The sequence below is a fragment of the Acyrthosiphon pisum genome, chromosome A2, assembly GCF_005508785.2.
Source record: "Acyrthosiphon pisum isolate AL4f chromosome A2, pea_aphid_22Mar2018_4r6ur, whole genome shotgun sequence".
NCBI classification, from domain to species: Eukaryota; Metazoa; Arthropoda; class Insecta; order Hemiptera; family Aphididae; genus Acyrthosiphon; species Acyrthosiphon pisum.
This window is the reverse complement of record NC_042495.1, coordinates 44708027-44725451: the sequence shown is the minus strand read 5'-3', so window position 1 is coordinate 44725451 and position 17425 is coordinate 44708027. Positions and strand designations below refer to the sequence as shown.

The 17425-nt window shown below is 29.4% G+C and overlaps 1 protein-coding gene across 1 annotated transcript in view; it reads right to left on the bottom strand.

The window, feature by feature from the left end:
- Nucleotides 1-2117, bottom strand: part of LOC100168961 (uncharacterized protein PB18E9.04c) — an 8913-nt gene extending 6796 nt beyond the window's left edge. Inside the window, exon 1 of the mRNA XM_001943061.5 lies at nt 1736-2117. Within this exon, the coding sequence (XP_001943096.1) occupies nt 1736-1783 (48 nt within the window). The 5' untranslated portion in view covers nt 1784-2117. The remainder of the gene's footprint in view (nt 1-1735) is intronic.
- Nucleotides 2118-17425: the final 15308 nt, after the last annotated feature.

The following is a 17425-nucleotide window of genomic DNA, read 5'->3' as shown; positions in this document are numbered from 1 at the left end:
GGAACGGATTCCTAGAACGAATTCCTTTTTATAAAAAAAGAACGTGAAAATGAACTAGTTACAATAACAAAATTGTTCGTTCCTTTCTAGTTCCAATAATTTACACAGATAAGTATGTAAAAATCGAAATTAAGATATATTTTTTTAATGTGTATAATGTATATTCCTAATTAGTGATTGTTATCAAGTATCGACGTTAAGACAATCGACATACGTTAGCCAAAAATTTAATTTTGAAGAAAATCTCAAAATATATAATAATATATTGCATAAACATATAAAATATGTACCTACTTGTAGTTATATATTATAAATAAAAATTAAAGAAGTATGCATAATACGAAAAAAAAACATTGATGATTAAATAAGAATTTTTATTTTATTTGGAACTAAAAAAGGAACTCGTTCATTTTCCAAAGGAACGACAAAGGAACAAATTCTTTTTTTTTTAAGGAACAAGGAACAGAACGAATTCCTTTTTTTATAAAAAGAACGAGGAACGGAACGAATTCCTTTTTATAAGGAACTCGCCAAACACTGATATATAGATATATATTATATAGGTTATCTAATGGATTGTATTGTGCATATCTGATCATTTATATAACCTAATAATCCTATAATAAAGACCTAGGCATATAACTTATTTTTAGGTATTACAGTCAAACTTACATACTACGAAGTCTCATGGAGCATAAAACAAATCGCGTTTGTAAAATAGAGAGGTAGTATGCGGGTCTCATGTAAGGCTGTTCTTTTTTACAATGTCCGATAGAGTGTCGGTTAACGCTAACCGACTGATAACAGATTTTATTACCGGCAGAATTAGGCCGGTCAAGTGTCGGTTAACATTAACCGAACATTGTAAGAACGGCCCTTAATGTATAATAATAAATTATAATCATAATATATTATATAGCCAAAAAGAAAAATGCTTAATAATACAAATCGTCAATATAAATTTAAAAATAAGCCTCTATAATAAACTGGCGATCATTTAGCTGTCGCAAGTCAACCATAGACAAATTCTATCATAATGTTCATCTGGCAATTATTGTTTATATTATTCTCTATGAAAATATGAATATTAATATGCTTCCCTACATGAATATAATATATTAATTATATAATTTTAAGAACAAAAAATATATTTTCAACAAGTTAATTTCATTGCAAGTAAATTCATACCCAGTAGAAACATTACTAAAAAATAATTAAAAACTATAATTATTAATTAATATATAACTGTATTCGAGTGATTTGTAGGTATATAATATAATGTTAGTTAAATTTTACTTCGTATCATATATTAGCTACCTACTAACCTGTTCAATAAACCGTTTATAAAATTGACATACCTATAATTATATAAATGTAAAAGTTCAGATTTTTAACCATGTATTGCGGTTAACCTAGAATATAGTATAAGATCTAAATATATATCATATTATTAGATATGCATATTTTATAATGATAATACGAAAGTTATGATGAATATTGAAATTAATATAAGGAAATACCTAATATTATATTTAAAATAAAATAGTAAAATTGACTCTCAAGACTGTTAAACTTAGATACTTCCAAAACACATAAAAAGCTGAACATGTAAGTACACCTATTGTACCTATATCAAACATAAAAAGCACTTTAACTATGAGTAAATTATATACATACAGACACCTATAAATTATATTATATACACTGTAATTATATAAGTTACGTTTTAACATACCTGCATAGAGAACACAGCAGCCACTAGTACGATACCGAATGGAGTCATTGTGAAGTTTGACGACGAACAGTGTAATGCAACGATTTAAGTATGCATCGGTTTCTCCGGTGTTTTGATGTCTGGGCACGGACATCTTCTAAATTATATCATATTATATCAGTTATTATCAGTGATACGATTATGTGTTACCGGATGTCATTGTCATATTACATCATATCACAATGACCGTGCTAAACAGCGCTGACCGCTGATTTCACCAAGGACTTAGGAATGATATATACAGGTACACTGCCGTATTTATAATGTTAATAGTTAAGTACATTACTTATATTTTTATACATTAATAATTGTGTTCGTGTGCCGATTCATTTTATTTTTTGAGCATCGTCACGCTTCAGTATATAACCATCATGTAAGTAGGTCGTTTGTCTGGTTTTACGTGTATAGAAGAAAACACAATATTCACGCTCTATAATACTACGCCGCAAATCCATATGCTGACGTAGTTGTGTTTTTTTTCGCACAATATTGTTTACACGTGTGATTGCATGTGTTCACTGTTCAATCGAGAGTATATTTATCGAATTTTCAGAGCGTGAAAAATAATATTGTTATGAACTTATGACATTCCTACAAAGCTTTAAAATATAAATATTATACATAATATAAATATTTATGTATTATGTATATATATCATGTTATTATATACCAGTGTCAAAAAAATAATATTATATGCAGTGCCTATTCATCTGAATAATTTCTCTATATCTAGTGATATAAAATATATTATATAATCTGTACAGTCCAAGAAGAGACTTGAAAATGTCAACGAATTCAATAACAGTGTTTTGAACATGTTTTATTTATTGACAGTTACTGGCCAGTACATGAAATTTAAAGATAATATATATGTGTTTTACATAGAAGTTTACGTCTAACAGTTTTCATGAGTCTTCCGATTCGGAATGACAAAATTCTATATACATTACGAAGCTATTGTTTCAAAATTATACATATATATATGTAATAGTAGTACCTACCTAATTGATGGAGATATACCTCGTAATTTATATCAGAGATTAATGTAGATGTATATGTAAGGCTTATATATCATATCAACCGGGTTTATAAATAAAGATAAATAATAATTAATCAACGACACCGCAATTGCCCTTCACACGATAATCCATTATGCATTTATGCCTATATTCCAAAAATTGTCTTCTCACATGCACGTGAATACCTACGTGATCAATCACACAAGTTCGTATATGGAGCAAAATATTCTGATTTCTGATTTTTAAATTAAAAATCCAATTATATTTATGCACATCATGTAATACATGAAATACATTTCATTGAATCCAGAATAACGTAAGTGCCTATATAATATACCTATTTTTACAATATTCCTTATACCTGCAGCTGCAACCCGTGTAGGTATTTCTTACCTTAATCAATCCAGTCCTTGTTTTTACATCTATTTAATATTGTAAAATATAATGTTTATATGTAGTTAGTTTCTACTTAGATCATGCCTATAGCAAGCCCACGACAATCCTACAAGTTTCATGCTCAAGTACCCACCAACATATATCTTTATCATGTCAATGATGTACTTCATTATAAGATAATATTATTGGCATAAATATTGCACAATTTTTAAGAACAAAATATTTGGCATTATACCTTGTGAAATATTAATATAATATATTATATTATAAGCTGGTTGATTATAAACATAGTAAGTAAATAATTGTATTCGTTATAAAATCACGAACATTTCGTAATAGCTATATTATATTCCAAATATGTTATCAAAACTCGTATAAACAAAAGTACAAAACCTCAATATTTTTATCTCACTCCAGAAAATAATTGTAGAAAAACACATTTCAAATTACATCATTTATATTTTATTTAACGATAATCCGAATGTTTTCACTAGACAAAAACTAAGATACAAGTGTACCTACACAAAAAGTAGGTATAATAGATATAAAAAAACAACACTGATAAACAATTTGTAAGCGTAAGCAATGTTCCAAACATATAACACTGTAGTATAGAATACAGATTATAGGTACCTACTCCATAGCGTACCTATACACATAGCGGCCTATATCCCGCTACAATCACGGTATACAATCGATATAGATCATCGAACGATTCACTTGATACGTATACACTATACGGTATACCTAATATATGAATCGATATAGCAATTATTATTAATATTATTTATTATTATATACAATATATAATATTGTGTTATAGACGATCACAATCAAGTCCTGTACGACGAGTGTCGGGGGACTAATAATTATTACACTCGAATACATCTGAGCAGCGCACGAAAAATGTTATTCGTTAAGTATCCATATACTCCCTATAGGCTACCCGGCTATATATACATATTATATGATTATATTCTATACAGAGACGAAGAGTGTGCAATACACACACACACACGCACACCGTGTATAATATGTATACGTATATCGATGACACACTTACACACACACACTAGCGTAAGCACAAAACATTACGGATATCGATCAATATACATTTGTCCGTGTATTTCATGTTTATAAGGGCACGACGACTGCATACTATAATACACGAGTACACGACCCTCGCTGCATACACACAACACACACACACACACACACACACACACACACACACACATATATATATTACACGTCATGTACAGGGTAAACGCCTTCCGGCCTTCAGTTAAATCCGCCTAAAAACCATATTATAATAATATATTAATATATATATATATATATATATATTATATGAACGACTATCGGAGGGGGGTCTTGATCCTCTGTATGCGGTGTGCATAGTATACAATATTATATTATAGGCGAAGGGGACACACAGAAATTCGTTGTTTACGCACCACTGTATCCTTGACTACTCACGCCTTCTCACTCGCACACACTTCACTCCCGCTCACTCGCTCGCTCGCCTTAGTCAAACTCCTCTCCTACGTGTGCATCGTCCGACACGAAGTGACGTCACATTCATACGTATATATACATAACATATAGTGCGTTATTATCGAATACCGCCGCCGCCAGTACAACAGATGACAATCGCATCCCCACCGCACCACGAACACCCCGCGACCATGGCCATCCACAATTATTACTACTATTATTATTAAATACGCCTACTGCTCCCTATTGTACCTATAATAGGTCTCTTCGTGTCTGATGAGTCTCTTTCACCCGTTGACCACTAAACAAAAACTGTATTATACCAATAATCGTGTAATAATATAACATATATAAGAAGAAAAAGTATGCATTACAAAAACCCAACACCAATGGTTTTTCAGCGATTTTCCATCATCGTAGGTAATACCATTAAACGAGAAGAGGATTGTCGTTTCATGTAGGTAAATAAAATCCACGTACACTGTAAAGTTACATATTATTATTCTTTAGTACTTCACTTCAATGGTCTCGAATCGCCCAGCGCGTAATTTTAAAATTTAAATGTATTAAATGTATACAATATAGTCAATAATAGTATAATATTATATATTAATATTTTATTGTATATTATATTCTATCCGACTTTTTGTGTGAGTACAAGGTATGAGTACATCGTATAATCATTGTGTATCGTTAATTAAAACTCGTCCCCGTGGGCTGTCTGCAGAAGAATTTCACATACATATTATATATAACATTATGTGTCTACACTACACCACAGTAGGTACTTTATAGGTATAATACACTTCGTCTTGAAATAATATATAATATAGTACCTTCATATATATAAACATATGATAATGTATATGTATATTGTATATACATCATAATGTTATGCTATATAATATGTTAGTGTATAGAAAACCTGTTCGATGGTCGCGGCGTGTTGATTTTGACGATCGGTTGGCCCATACCAATTCGGGTGGGTGTATAAAGTTATGCGAGTATAATATATTATAGGTATACAATGTACATATAGTACAGTAAGATACTGAGGTATGTAGGTATCTACCTATAAACCTACAGTCGTATAATATATTTTGTAACTTGTAAGCATATAATATTTTTGTAACATATAAAAGTATAAATACAATGTTCAAAAAAACATATGCCATGTATGGCGGCTTATGCATGTGTAGGGTTATAGGATTTATATATTATATAATTATTTTATAAGTTCGATTAGTTCGGTCCACGAATTGCCTCATATCAATGCACTTATACCTAATCTTTTTATTTTTTGCATATTTGTATTATAAATTATAATATTATCATAATATCATTTACCACATATTTTAGCTATAGATTAACAAAAAACGTGTGTTGTATGCGGTATATTTAATCAAATGTACTAACTAGTGTAAAAGGCTTATATAGATTCCATATCATAACTTACGCACTTAATTTCAATTTCATAAAATCAGTGGTTTTGTCTTTGACGAACATTTTTTTAAATATGTTATCGGTTATTGGATTATATATATAGGTATATATTATATACTTATATACTTATTTACCTAAAGCTAAGAAAAATTATTTAGCTTACATAAAAAGTGACTTAATTAAAATTGTTTTAAAATTATGAAATCCATCTGTTTCACTTAACAACTGCAGCAGGGAAGAATTATTAAATTCACTATATGTTTGATTATATTTATATTGCATATACATATTATATAATATTCATAAATCCTATACCTCTATTTATATGCCTTATCACTATATTATATACCTATACCTATACTTACCTAATAATTATTTTAACTTATACAGGGCTGTATTTAGTATTTTGACACCTCTAGACACGTATACAATTTCACCCCTCCATTAGGGGTGGGGTCCAGTGTTAAGGAAATACAAACTAAAAGTAGATTTCAAAATAAAAATCTTACTTGATCTTTTTTTTTATGAATACATTAAATAAAAGTAAAAGGTTTTAAAAATAGGTATCAACAATTGTATATACCTATACTTACCTATATAAATAATTATAATATATAATTATTTGTATAACTATAAATTGTAATTATAGTAATTTAAAAATATTAAAAATTAAAGATACAATGGTACGAATTTTTTTTATAAGGATTTGAAATTTGTTAAAATCACGAACATTTTCAAATTATTTTGTAGTTAAAAATGTATAAAATGTAAATTATCATACAGCTAAGACTACTTGAGCATTTAATGCAAGGTTCCTCACAAGTAGTTCATTCTGAATTTTAAACAAAAAATAACGATGTTGATTATTTTGTTGTAATTAAAAAACATTATTGGCGGAGACTTAAAACATCAACCTATATAATAGGTATACATTTTACTATAAAACACTGCAATGATAATTTCAAAACAATTAAATTCATATTAATCTATTAGGTATGTGCTTATAGTTTTATACCGTGGCCTATTTGTTCATGACCCTATATCCACACTACTCTAAGATTATAGGTATTTATGTGATATATTGACTCAAAAGTTAATGAGAATTACGAATAATATAATATGTTATGATATATAAATCTATATACACTATTATAACTCAAGATAATTAAATATTAATAATATAATAATTGCTGCAATGTTTTCGGAAAAAATTCAATCAACCTACCGTGTTAGGTTAATGGTTTATTATACTACCTACATATTATAGTAAAATAAATTTCTTTTATAGCAATATAAAAAAAAGTTGGGTAATGGGTGCAGTCGCTTTGCAATACATATTAGGTGTCATGTGAATCACTGTAAATTGTAATGAATGAATTTAATTTTATAAAATCGGTGCATTTGTAATCGAAAAACAAGCAAATACGGGAGTAGTTTGCAGAAGGATTTTGTCTAAATTTGAACTTAAATATTTATTAAAAAATTATGCCTATATTATGTAGGTATCTTTAATATTCTAGAACTACTTTTATAACAACTTATGAGGAAACTTGTACTGAGTTTTCATGATTTTTGACCAAACGAAATTTTTTTTATCGTTATTTATAGAATAAAATTAAAAAAATTTGAAAATGCAAATGTCTATATAAATACCACAAATAGTCAAAATATTTTTATAATTATATACCATATGTATAATTACAAGATACCAAGTATAAATCTGTATAATATATGTTTATTTGTCAAACTTTCAAACTAATAAATGGGTTAGTATAAACCGTAATTTATATACCCATATTTTTTTTTAATATTTTACGTATATAATATATTATTATGTCTACATTTGGTACATGCACCTATAAATAATATATGTGTAATTATTCGTTGTGAATGATATTAAACCTATACCTATAACTACATAACATAATTGTATACTTATATACTTAAATTATTAACATTCTTCCAAAAGTTATTTCTAGGTAGGAATCTATATACATGCGGATACAGCATGACACTACTATCCCCTCCCCTTGAGTTGCAGTAGATATAGGTACACGCATAATGCATTTATATAAATAAATATGACCACAGGCATGAAACTGTATATCCCCCATAATGTATCGAGTACCTACCTATACACCCGTTACTCTGTAGGAATGTATATAGGTACCATGGTAAAAAAGATGTAAAGAATTTCATTTAACATTGATACGTGTATTATACAATACACATAAATAATTTATGTGCAGGCCGTTTCGACCTTATATAGGAAATACAATATACCACATTTTCACCCGTTGCACATGAATACAATGGCGATGTATTCGGGTGTCATAAACCGATTTATCAGCAATGGACCCGTCACCCGTTGTTCTCGAAGGTCCATTTTTATTGTTACATCGTCTGCAGAAAGACCCATATGGGCCTGCGTGACGCCACCGTAGTGTTCGGTGCCGATTTAAAATTTAAATTTACCCGCCGTTGCAGTGTGTGCGTGTTGGCTCGAGTTAAAGAAAATATTAGGCACTATGTAAGACCTATATTATATATATATATATATATATATATAACTTTATGACATTTTTTGAATCACGGATGCCGACCCTGTATCCGAGGTTAAAGTGACTGACCCATTGAATTTATGGCCGACGGTTAGGTATGCCGACATTTGACAACAAAACATGTTGACAAAGAATTCAAATATTTTAAGTTCATATATATTAAACTATTATAGGTATGTCGTACCTATATTATGTGCTTTGATAGAAAATATAGAGATAATACGATCGTGTTTTGTACACATTGAACGTCTACTTATTATTATGTAGGTACCTATTATGATATAATGAACGTCAAATGAATTATATTTAGTTATATAGGTACCTATATAAGTGCGTTCATTAATTAATTCCCGCGTATAGTCTGCAACAGGTTATATAGCGGTGTTCCCACGGTATAGACGAATATAATTTAAAGGTTTCTGGTTGCATAAGGTTTGATTCGTGTTTCATGTGATTTGGCTCTTTGAGTTAACTGGCTCTCGTCAGTTATATTCATAATATATATTATCAATACATCAGTGTCGTGTAACTTTTTTTAATTAGATGAGTTATGACTTATGGACTAGGTATATTACACACGTATCGTTTTTACGAACATCGTCAAATCTCTATATTATTATATAATTGTCGATTAATGAAATTTATATATTTTACTATAGATGATAATTGATATTAGGTACATTACTATTTGATATTTTATTCTCGAAATGTGTAAGGTATATAATGCGTAAGGTATAATATAATATATAATATATAGTATAATAGTATAATCACAGACTATAATATATGAATTTACAGTTCCTAGTAGACACTGATTATATTATCAAAAACATAACACAAATGTATGCATACAAAATATATCAATAGAAATATTAGTTTGATTTAATAAATATAAATTGGGATTTGAGATCAATGGCCCATGTTTCACCAAATTTTTCCTTGTTAAAAATTATAAAGCCGCTTTTATGGTTATATTATGTATTTTATTCTACCATACATTTGGATATATACCTAGATACAGTGGCGCCCAACTCTATTTCTAGGACGTGTAGCGGCCGCTTCTTGCTACACTTGAAAAATATATCTTGGGCGCCACTGCCTAGATATGTTGCAGGTACCTATTACCTATATTATAATAATTAATAACTCACTGAAGCAAATATTATATGATATTATGTAGAATACATATAACACTTATTACATCGTAAATAAAATAAGTAAACAAACATCCCAATACCGTATGATACAGTTAACCTTAACAATAATATAGGTATTACAATACAATACAATACCCACAGCAATAAAACGGAATTCTGGACAATATTGATCGATTTTACTACCTATCCGAAGCCGAACAGGTAGAAACGGGCGTCAACTGGGTTCGTATTTTGGTACAACCCAGCTGATGTATTTAATATGCATCCGTATCATTATCCCTATATGTATATGACTATATACTATAAAATTGAATACAAACAATTTCATCGAAACCTATACGGTTACGGTACATATGTGGTACAGCGTGTATTTAATTTTTGTGTATTGTGTAGTATATTATAATATTATATTATTATAATAACGACGTATGTATGAAATAGTGGTGCGAAGTGCGAACAAAAAATTAAATTCATAAACGTACAACCGAATAAACAATACGATAATCATACAGGAAGCGCGTAGGTATTAGATTTACAAAAAGAAAATAATGCGTTTTCTCTTTTGTCGCGTGCTGCGCGCAACACGTACCGCATACAAATGTACATTCACTACACACACAAACAAATAAGCAAACACACACACACACACATAAACAAATAAGCAAACACACATACAAAGGGAAACGTCGTAGTAATTATTATTATTATTATTATTATTATTATTATATTATAATTTATACGTCGCACTCGCAACCGGACGGAGAGAATCATCGACACGGCCGGGCGGCGCGACGTTGTCACCCGTTGTCCTAATTACGGCGTCGTCGTGTCCCCTCGCCGTCATCGGCGTGGTAATCGTAGCCGCCACCACACCACGAGCCGTCCAGAACCGTCGAGTTGGCAACACTGCGGCAACGGCGAAATCCGCGTGTTTGTTGTGTCGGCCTTGAGTTGTTTTTGGAACGGACTGCGCTACCGTCGGTGGCACAAGCGGCGCATAGTTTTGAACGGCGGCGGCGGCTACGACGTATATATTATATTATATTTACTATATAGTCGTCGCGTCGTCGGCTGTGAAATAAATGTACAATAATAATAATAATAATAATAGTTGGTAGAGAGAGGGGCCTCCCGGGGACCGTGGTAGACGACCGTCACGCGCTATAATAATAATAATTATATTCTACACCCGTTTGTCGTAGTGGTTTTTTTTATTTAATCTAATATTTTCACGACCGTTGACACTTGACTCCGTATGAACCGATTGTAAAAATGTACTATCAATAATCCGTATCAACGATATTAAAATATTGCGCTGACGATGGTGAAAAAAATATACTCAAACTAGATAGAACTTAGGTGTTTGGTGTGAAAGTCGGCAAGAAGGTAATATTTTCGATTTGAACTCAAAAAGTCAATTAGTTAATTCAATTAAAATTAAGATTTAACTTAAACTAAATTTAAATTAAACGCGCGTTCTATTTACCACCTCCCTTCCGGCTTCCGCTGCAGACGGCGGTGACAGCTTAAAAAACGACGAACAGCCGCTCGTACTATTTATATGTGATAGGGGGCGAAAAGTCTTTTTTTTATTCAACATAATGTATTGTATTATTATGGTTTTATCGTGATCTTATCGAAAGCACTGCAGTATGAACTCGCATATCATACTCCTGTGTGTTGTCTCCGTCTTATACTATCACATAACTTACAAAAACTTACGTTCCATAGTTCCAACTTCCAATTCTGTGTCGTTTACTAAAATATTAGTGTGAATTGAATGGCACTAACCTAAGCAAAACATTAAAACTTAAAAATGTTGCTCGATTAAAAATTAAATTATTATAAAAACCAACGTGAGAATATACAGATAGACGATAGTTATTGTCTTACTTTTAAGTTTGATAATAGGTCATTACACTCATATTAAAGCTAACCAAACGAAATTTGAAGTGCTAAATTTTCCTTAGTAAGACAACATAATATGCGGGTGTCGGGATGTGAGTGTGTGACGTCCTCCGCCGTAAGTTTGTGTAATTCATCTAGATATTAATGATATAAGATATTGTTGTTGACATTTTAACAAATTATATTTTGATTATATTATTTAGTATTTACACCTAAATTGCCAAGTTAATGCCATATTCCGGATTTCGGTATATTCTATAATTTTCGCGTTTCACATATTTTGTAATATTTAATAGGTTGGTATTTATTTTGTCATTACTCATCATCATTATAATGAATTATGAAAATAGATACAGCTGCTAGCTGCAGTGAGGGAATTACTGATGTAGTTTCAGGTTTATCAAATGTAAACACCGAGGCTTCGAATTTTACTATACCTACACGTTTTTTTAAAAAACAAAATATAAACACATAGTGTCAAGTAACATAAAAATATGAAACATAAGAATATTATATTATGATGTTTTAGAAAAATTGCATAGGTACATAAAAATAAAATAGTTCCCAATAATTTCTGTAACATTATTATTATATAGGAGTGGCCGAATAGACTACGGCATCGGTTCCGACGCGTACCGTCGCCGGTTGGAATCTCGACCACGGGTGGCTCATCTTAATGTGATAAACCTGTGTATTTTAGCACAGAATGTATCGAGTTCGAACCACGGTTTCGGTGAACCAATTTATGCATTTTTTGATACTTTAGTGTTAAATTATACATTTATTTACAAACCACGCGAGATCCGCGATCTACCACAGATAGACTGCATACCTAATAATATACTGCTCGCATAATCAAAAACATAGCAAAGCAACGCATTGGCATGTCATAAAGGCGAAGGCAGGAATTTTGTAGGGGGGGCCTAAGTCTCACAAAAAAATACAAAAAATGCAAATATACAATATGTCTTTTATTTACATTTTTTATTTATTTATTAATCTTGATAAAATTCTAAGATCAACACAGTCAATGGGGGTGGCGGCCCCTTAGCCCCCCCCCCCGGGCTACGCCATTGCCATGTCAGCTAGTTTATGACAAAAATATAACATCTAATGGAAATAAAACTGTTGTTTAAAAACGATGTTATCAAATTTTCAACAAGGGGTCACTGCAATACTATCGCGTATATGTCTAAAGGGCAAGGCCTCTTAAATATTTTTGCACATAACTCGAAATTGTGATTGTGGCACTGCATGATTAGTGCACATAGTAAATAAAATTATGTTATCTGAATATTTACGTTTAATATTATAACACTTTGGATAATATCCAAATTCCTAAGTGTACCTGTATATTTTGAATTATCTATACTTTTTCTGAGAGTTGAATATAGGTATATGCTGAAAAATAGTAGTTGTAACTTGTATTACTTTCAGGCACGTATACAAGTAATTTACTTTTTAATTTTTAATGAGTCTTGTAATAGTAATGTTATCATTTTCAATAGACATTTAAGATCATATTCATAATTTATGATGAAAAATAATATAAATTATAATATATATCTACATTTTGAAAGATCATGTATTATATATAAATAAAATATTATAAAACACCTATAATACATAGTCTATATTTTATACCATAATATATATAATACTTAATACATATATCATATCATAATAATTTTCACAACAATTTTTATAGTATGGGTACCATTATAACACTACTAAATATAAAATATATTATAGGTTTATAAATGTTTATTACTGAGCAGTAGTACTAGGTAGTAGGTACCTATGTAATATATTTTACCTAAAATTATAATAATTAGTCATTATATTGACCACAGTTTATGCACAATTTCTCAGCTGGATGACAAATAAAAATAATTAGAGATGTATCATAATAGTTATAACATTCATAACATTATAGCATTATAACATTATAATAATACAAAAATATTACAATAAATATACCTACATTGTATTTTTTGTTTGAGATTAATGATTATTATACATATTTTATTAAAAAGTTGCAAAATACATTTCATTTTAAATATTTCTTAAAATTTGATGAGGTACATTTAAATTGTAAAATATTAATCTATATATACAATCATAATGGGAATTTATAATGTCCGCAAAGTCCGAACAGTTAACACAAAACATTACTTAAAGTTGCTACATACATTTTTACGTGATGAATGATGGTTTATGAATTATGAATATATATTATTATATAAGAACCAGGTACTCATAAAATGGTGTTTAATGCGTCCATCACGAATACACCACAGTATACTTGAATAAAAATAATAACAAAAGATACATAATATTCTAAATACTTTACTAAATAGTCCATTTTCTTCCAAAAACTGAGATAAGTACTGTTTTCCTTGACAAAAAAAGTCTAGATTCCATTTTCATTCAAATATTAAAAATATCCTACAGTGATGTAGCTAGCTGTTCTTATATACTGTATATTATAAAGGGAGAGTGACAGTCGATAACATTTTATCATTATTGTAACATTGATTAAACCTTACAACTGATTAAGATACGACATAAATAATTTATTTTATTTATAATTGTTAATAATTCAAAGGTAAATTTATTTTATTTTTTTGGTTAGTATACCTAATATGATTTAAAAATATATTTTTGATATTATACTAATACCTTATCGAAGGAAAATGGAAAGTAGAGAAAAATGGTAGATATGACTAATTATTGGTGGAAAATGGCTACGACCTACGTGTATACACATCCACCTGTGTAAAGGTACTATAAATATATGTACACAAATATATTCGGTATCATCGATACATAATTTCAAAATAAACAGTAAAATAGTTTTCCGAATAGTAATTCGGATATTATTACTCGTAATAGTGTATAATTAAAATATTATGTTCCGTAGTATGTATGGTTATAATATAAATACATGCAGGGTGTACCATTTTCAAAATCTGTCATGTAACCACCGATGATAATAATATACGGATCGATATGGCCTCTTGCTGTGTCTGCCCCACCCATAAACGCAAATATCCGTCTATATGTCATATATCTGCGCTGTACAGTGGTCTAAGGTTTCGTGGTTATTGAGTATTGTGCTGGTCTTTAATAACCACAATGGGGTGTATTGTGCATTTGTACGTATATTGCCTTAGCTAATGGTTTTTATACGTACCTAATACCTATATAATATACGCTCTTACGCAGTCGTGCATATTATATTAATTTTGTTAAGTTGTACGCGTTATATACGTAACTACGTAGGTATAGGATTATATAGATACTTATATTTATATAGTTTATGTAGGAACTAAAGTACGCATACAGTTTACTACGACATGGTAAATTATATAGTATAGCATTTTCAGGGGCGGCGCTACACTGGGGCCAGGGTGGGCAAGTGCCCCCCAACATTTGATTTTCCCCCTCCTTCCCCCCCTCATGATTTAACGTTGAATATTTTAATCTAATCTGAAAATGCATTTTATATTGAGCATTTTATTAAATACTAATATATAATATAATACAATCTTAATAATTTGTTATTATTTACATTAATTTAATACTAATAAGTAATAACTAATAACTAATAACTAATGGTATGTTGATATTTAGATGTATTCATAATAATTAAATTAAATAAATAGTGCTAACATAATAAACTGAATTTATTGATTTTTATATTGATAGGTAATAACAATATGTTGCTATTTAGATACTTAAAAATAAGCCCTCTCTGTATTTGTTTAATTGCAATAAACATAAAATATGAATGTGCATGTTATAAGATATAACACATTCGTATGTCATAAGTCATAACCTTATTACAAGTTTATATAAAACATATTAAAAGTACTTTAGGTTATACCTTATACCTACTTTGGATTCCATTATGTTAAAAATTAAAAAATATGTAAGTAAATTGTATTAATTAATTATTTCATTTTTTTTTTTTTTTTTGATTATTTAGAAATATAGTGTATTATACCCGAAACATTTTTAGCAATACTTTCTGAGTATAATATGATATAAGCAAATTAGTGGGTGATCAAGTAGCAATACATAAATGTCCCACCAGAAAAAAATTTGCCCCCGTATCGCCGTCCCAATAAAAAATATTTGGCGCCGCCACTGCAGCATTTTGCCGCTATAAGTCTTATTATACTATATATTTTATCGTAAACTCACGATAAAAGTATGAACAACATAATATTATGTTTTAAAAATTTTCTACAATCGTCTACCGCACATATATAATAATATGACGTATTATGCATAGGCAACGAAATGTGTATGCTATAAATTATAAATTTATATTTATTTATTGAATATATAATTATAAAATGCTCCATTCCCTACGGCGCTTCATTTTATTTCCATTTCAATTTCACTTTTTAATCATTCAAACTGGCCTTTAAGTGAATGTTTCTGTATGTATAATGTTAGGTAATAATATGGTTTTGCATAATCGATCGAATTCCGTTAAAAATAATATATAGACCCACACCCACCATTCACGTTGGTATATAACCATTGTAAATATGTTTAAGCATACATTATAAATGTATAATACATATCTACTTAACTAGGTATTTAAGTATATTTATTAAATATAGGTACCTATTCGCGTCTATATATACTATTCAATATATATTATATATATATATATAATATTATAATATGATCAACAATATCGACCATTTGCTTGGCAATAATTATTTTCACATACATCATAGGATTTTCATGTATAAATTATAATATCATATTATCATATAACTTACACGGATTGCTGGGTAGGAATCGTGGAGTGAAGAATAGTACATAAGTAGGTACTATAATTATTGTCCAAGTACAGAAGATTTATTATAGGCATGTACAATTATTTCCGAGGAATAAAAATTCAAAATATCCGAAAGTTGTTTTAAGAAAAATAATTTCTTGTTTCAAGTTATACGTGGTCATTCATCACGAAAGCTGCAGTATCGGCAGTATTTTTCATGTACCTATTACGAAAATGTGGGGTTGCCAACTGTCCGTGATTTGCTCAAACCGAACCTTTTATAATTTCTTATAAACGAGATTATGGTCTAAAGTTTAGACTCTGAACTGTATGGTTTATACTACTCGGCACCCGCGGACATCCACGGACAAAAGTTTATATATACTTATTATATGTTATAAACGTATAACTTACAATAAATGTATAGCCCGATAGCCGTAATCTGCCCTAAAGTATTATATATCAATAATATATAGGGGCTCTGCTATTAATTCGACGGTTAAGTATTTACTTTTTATATGTTTATATGTTTTACCATAATATTATTATAAACAATAAAACAATAGGTTATATATTCATATACTACCTATATTCAATGATGATTTCTGAATCTTCAAAAATATTAAAAATTGTAAAACAAATATATTAGTTATTACTTATTACTTATTATTACAACTATATAACAACAGAAGACCTAAATCAATTTTGTTAAAAACGTGTTTTTATAATTGTCACGATAATTATTGTAAATTTTTTGTTTGACGGTATTTAATTATACAATGCTTTGGGAAACTTCAATCTAAATCTAGACAATTCATATAATAGACGATATTATATATTATATTATATAGTGTTGATATATTATTTAT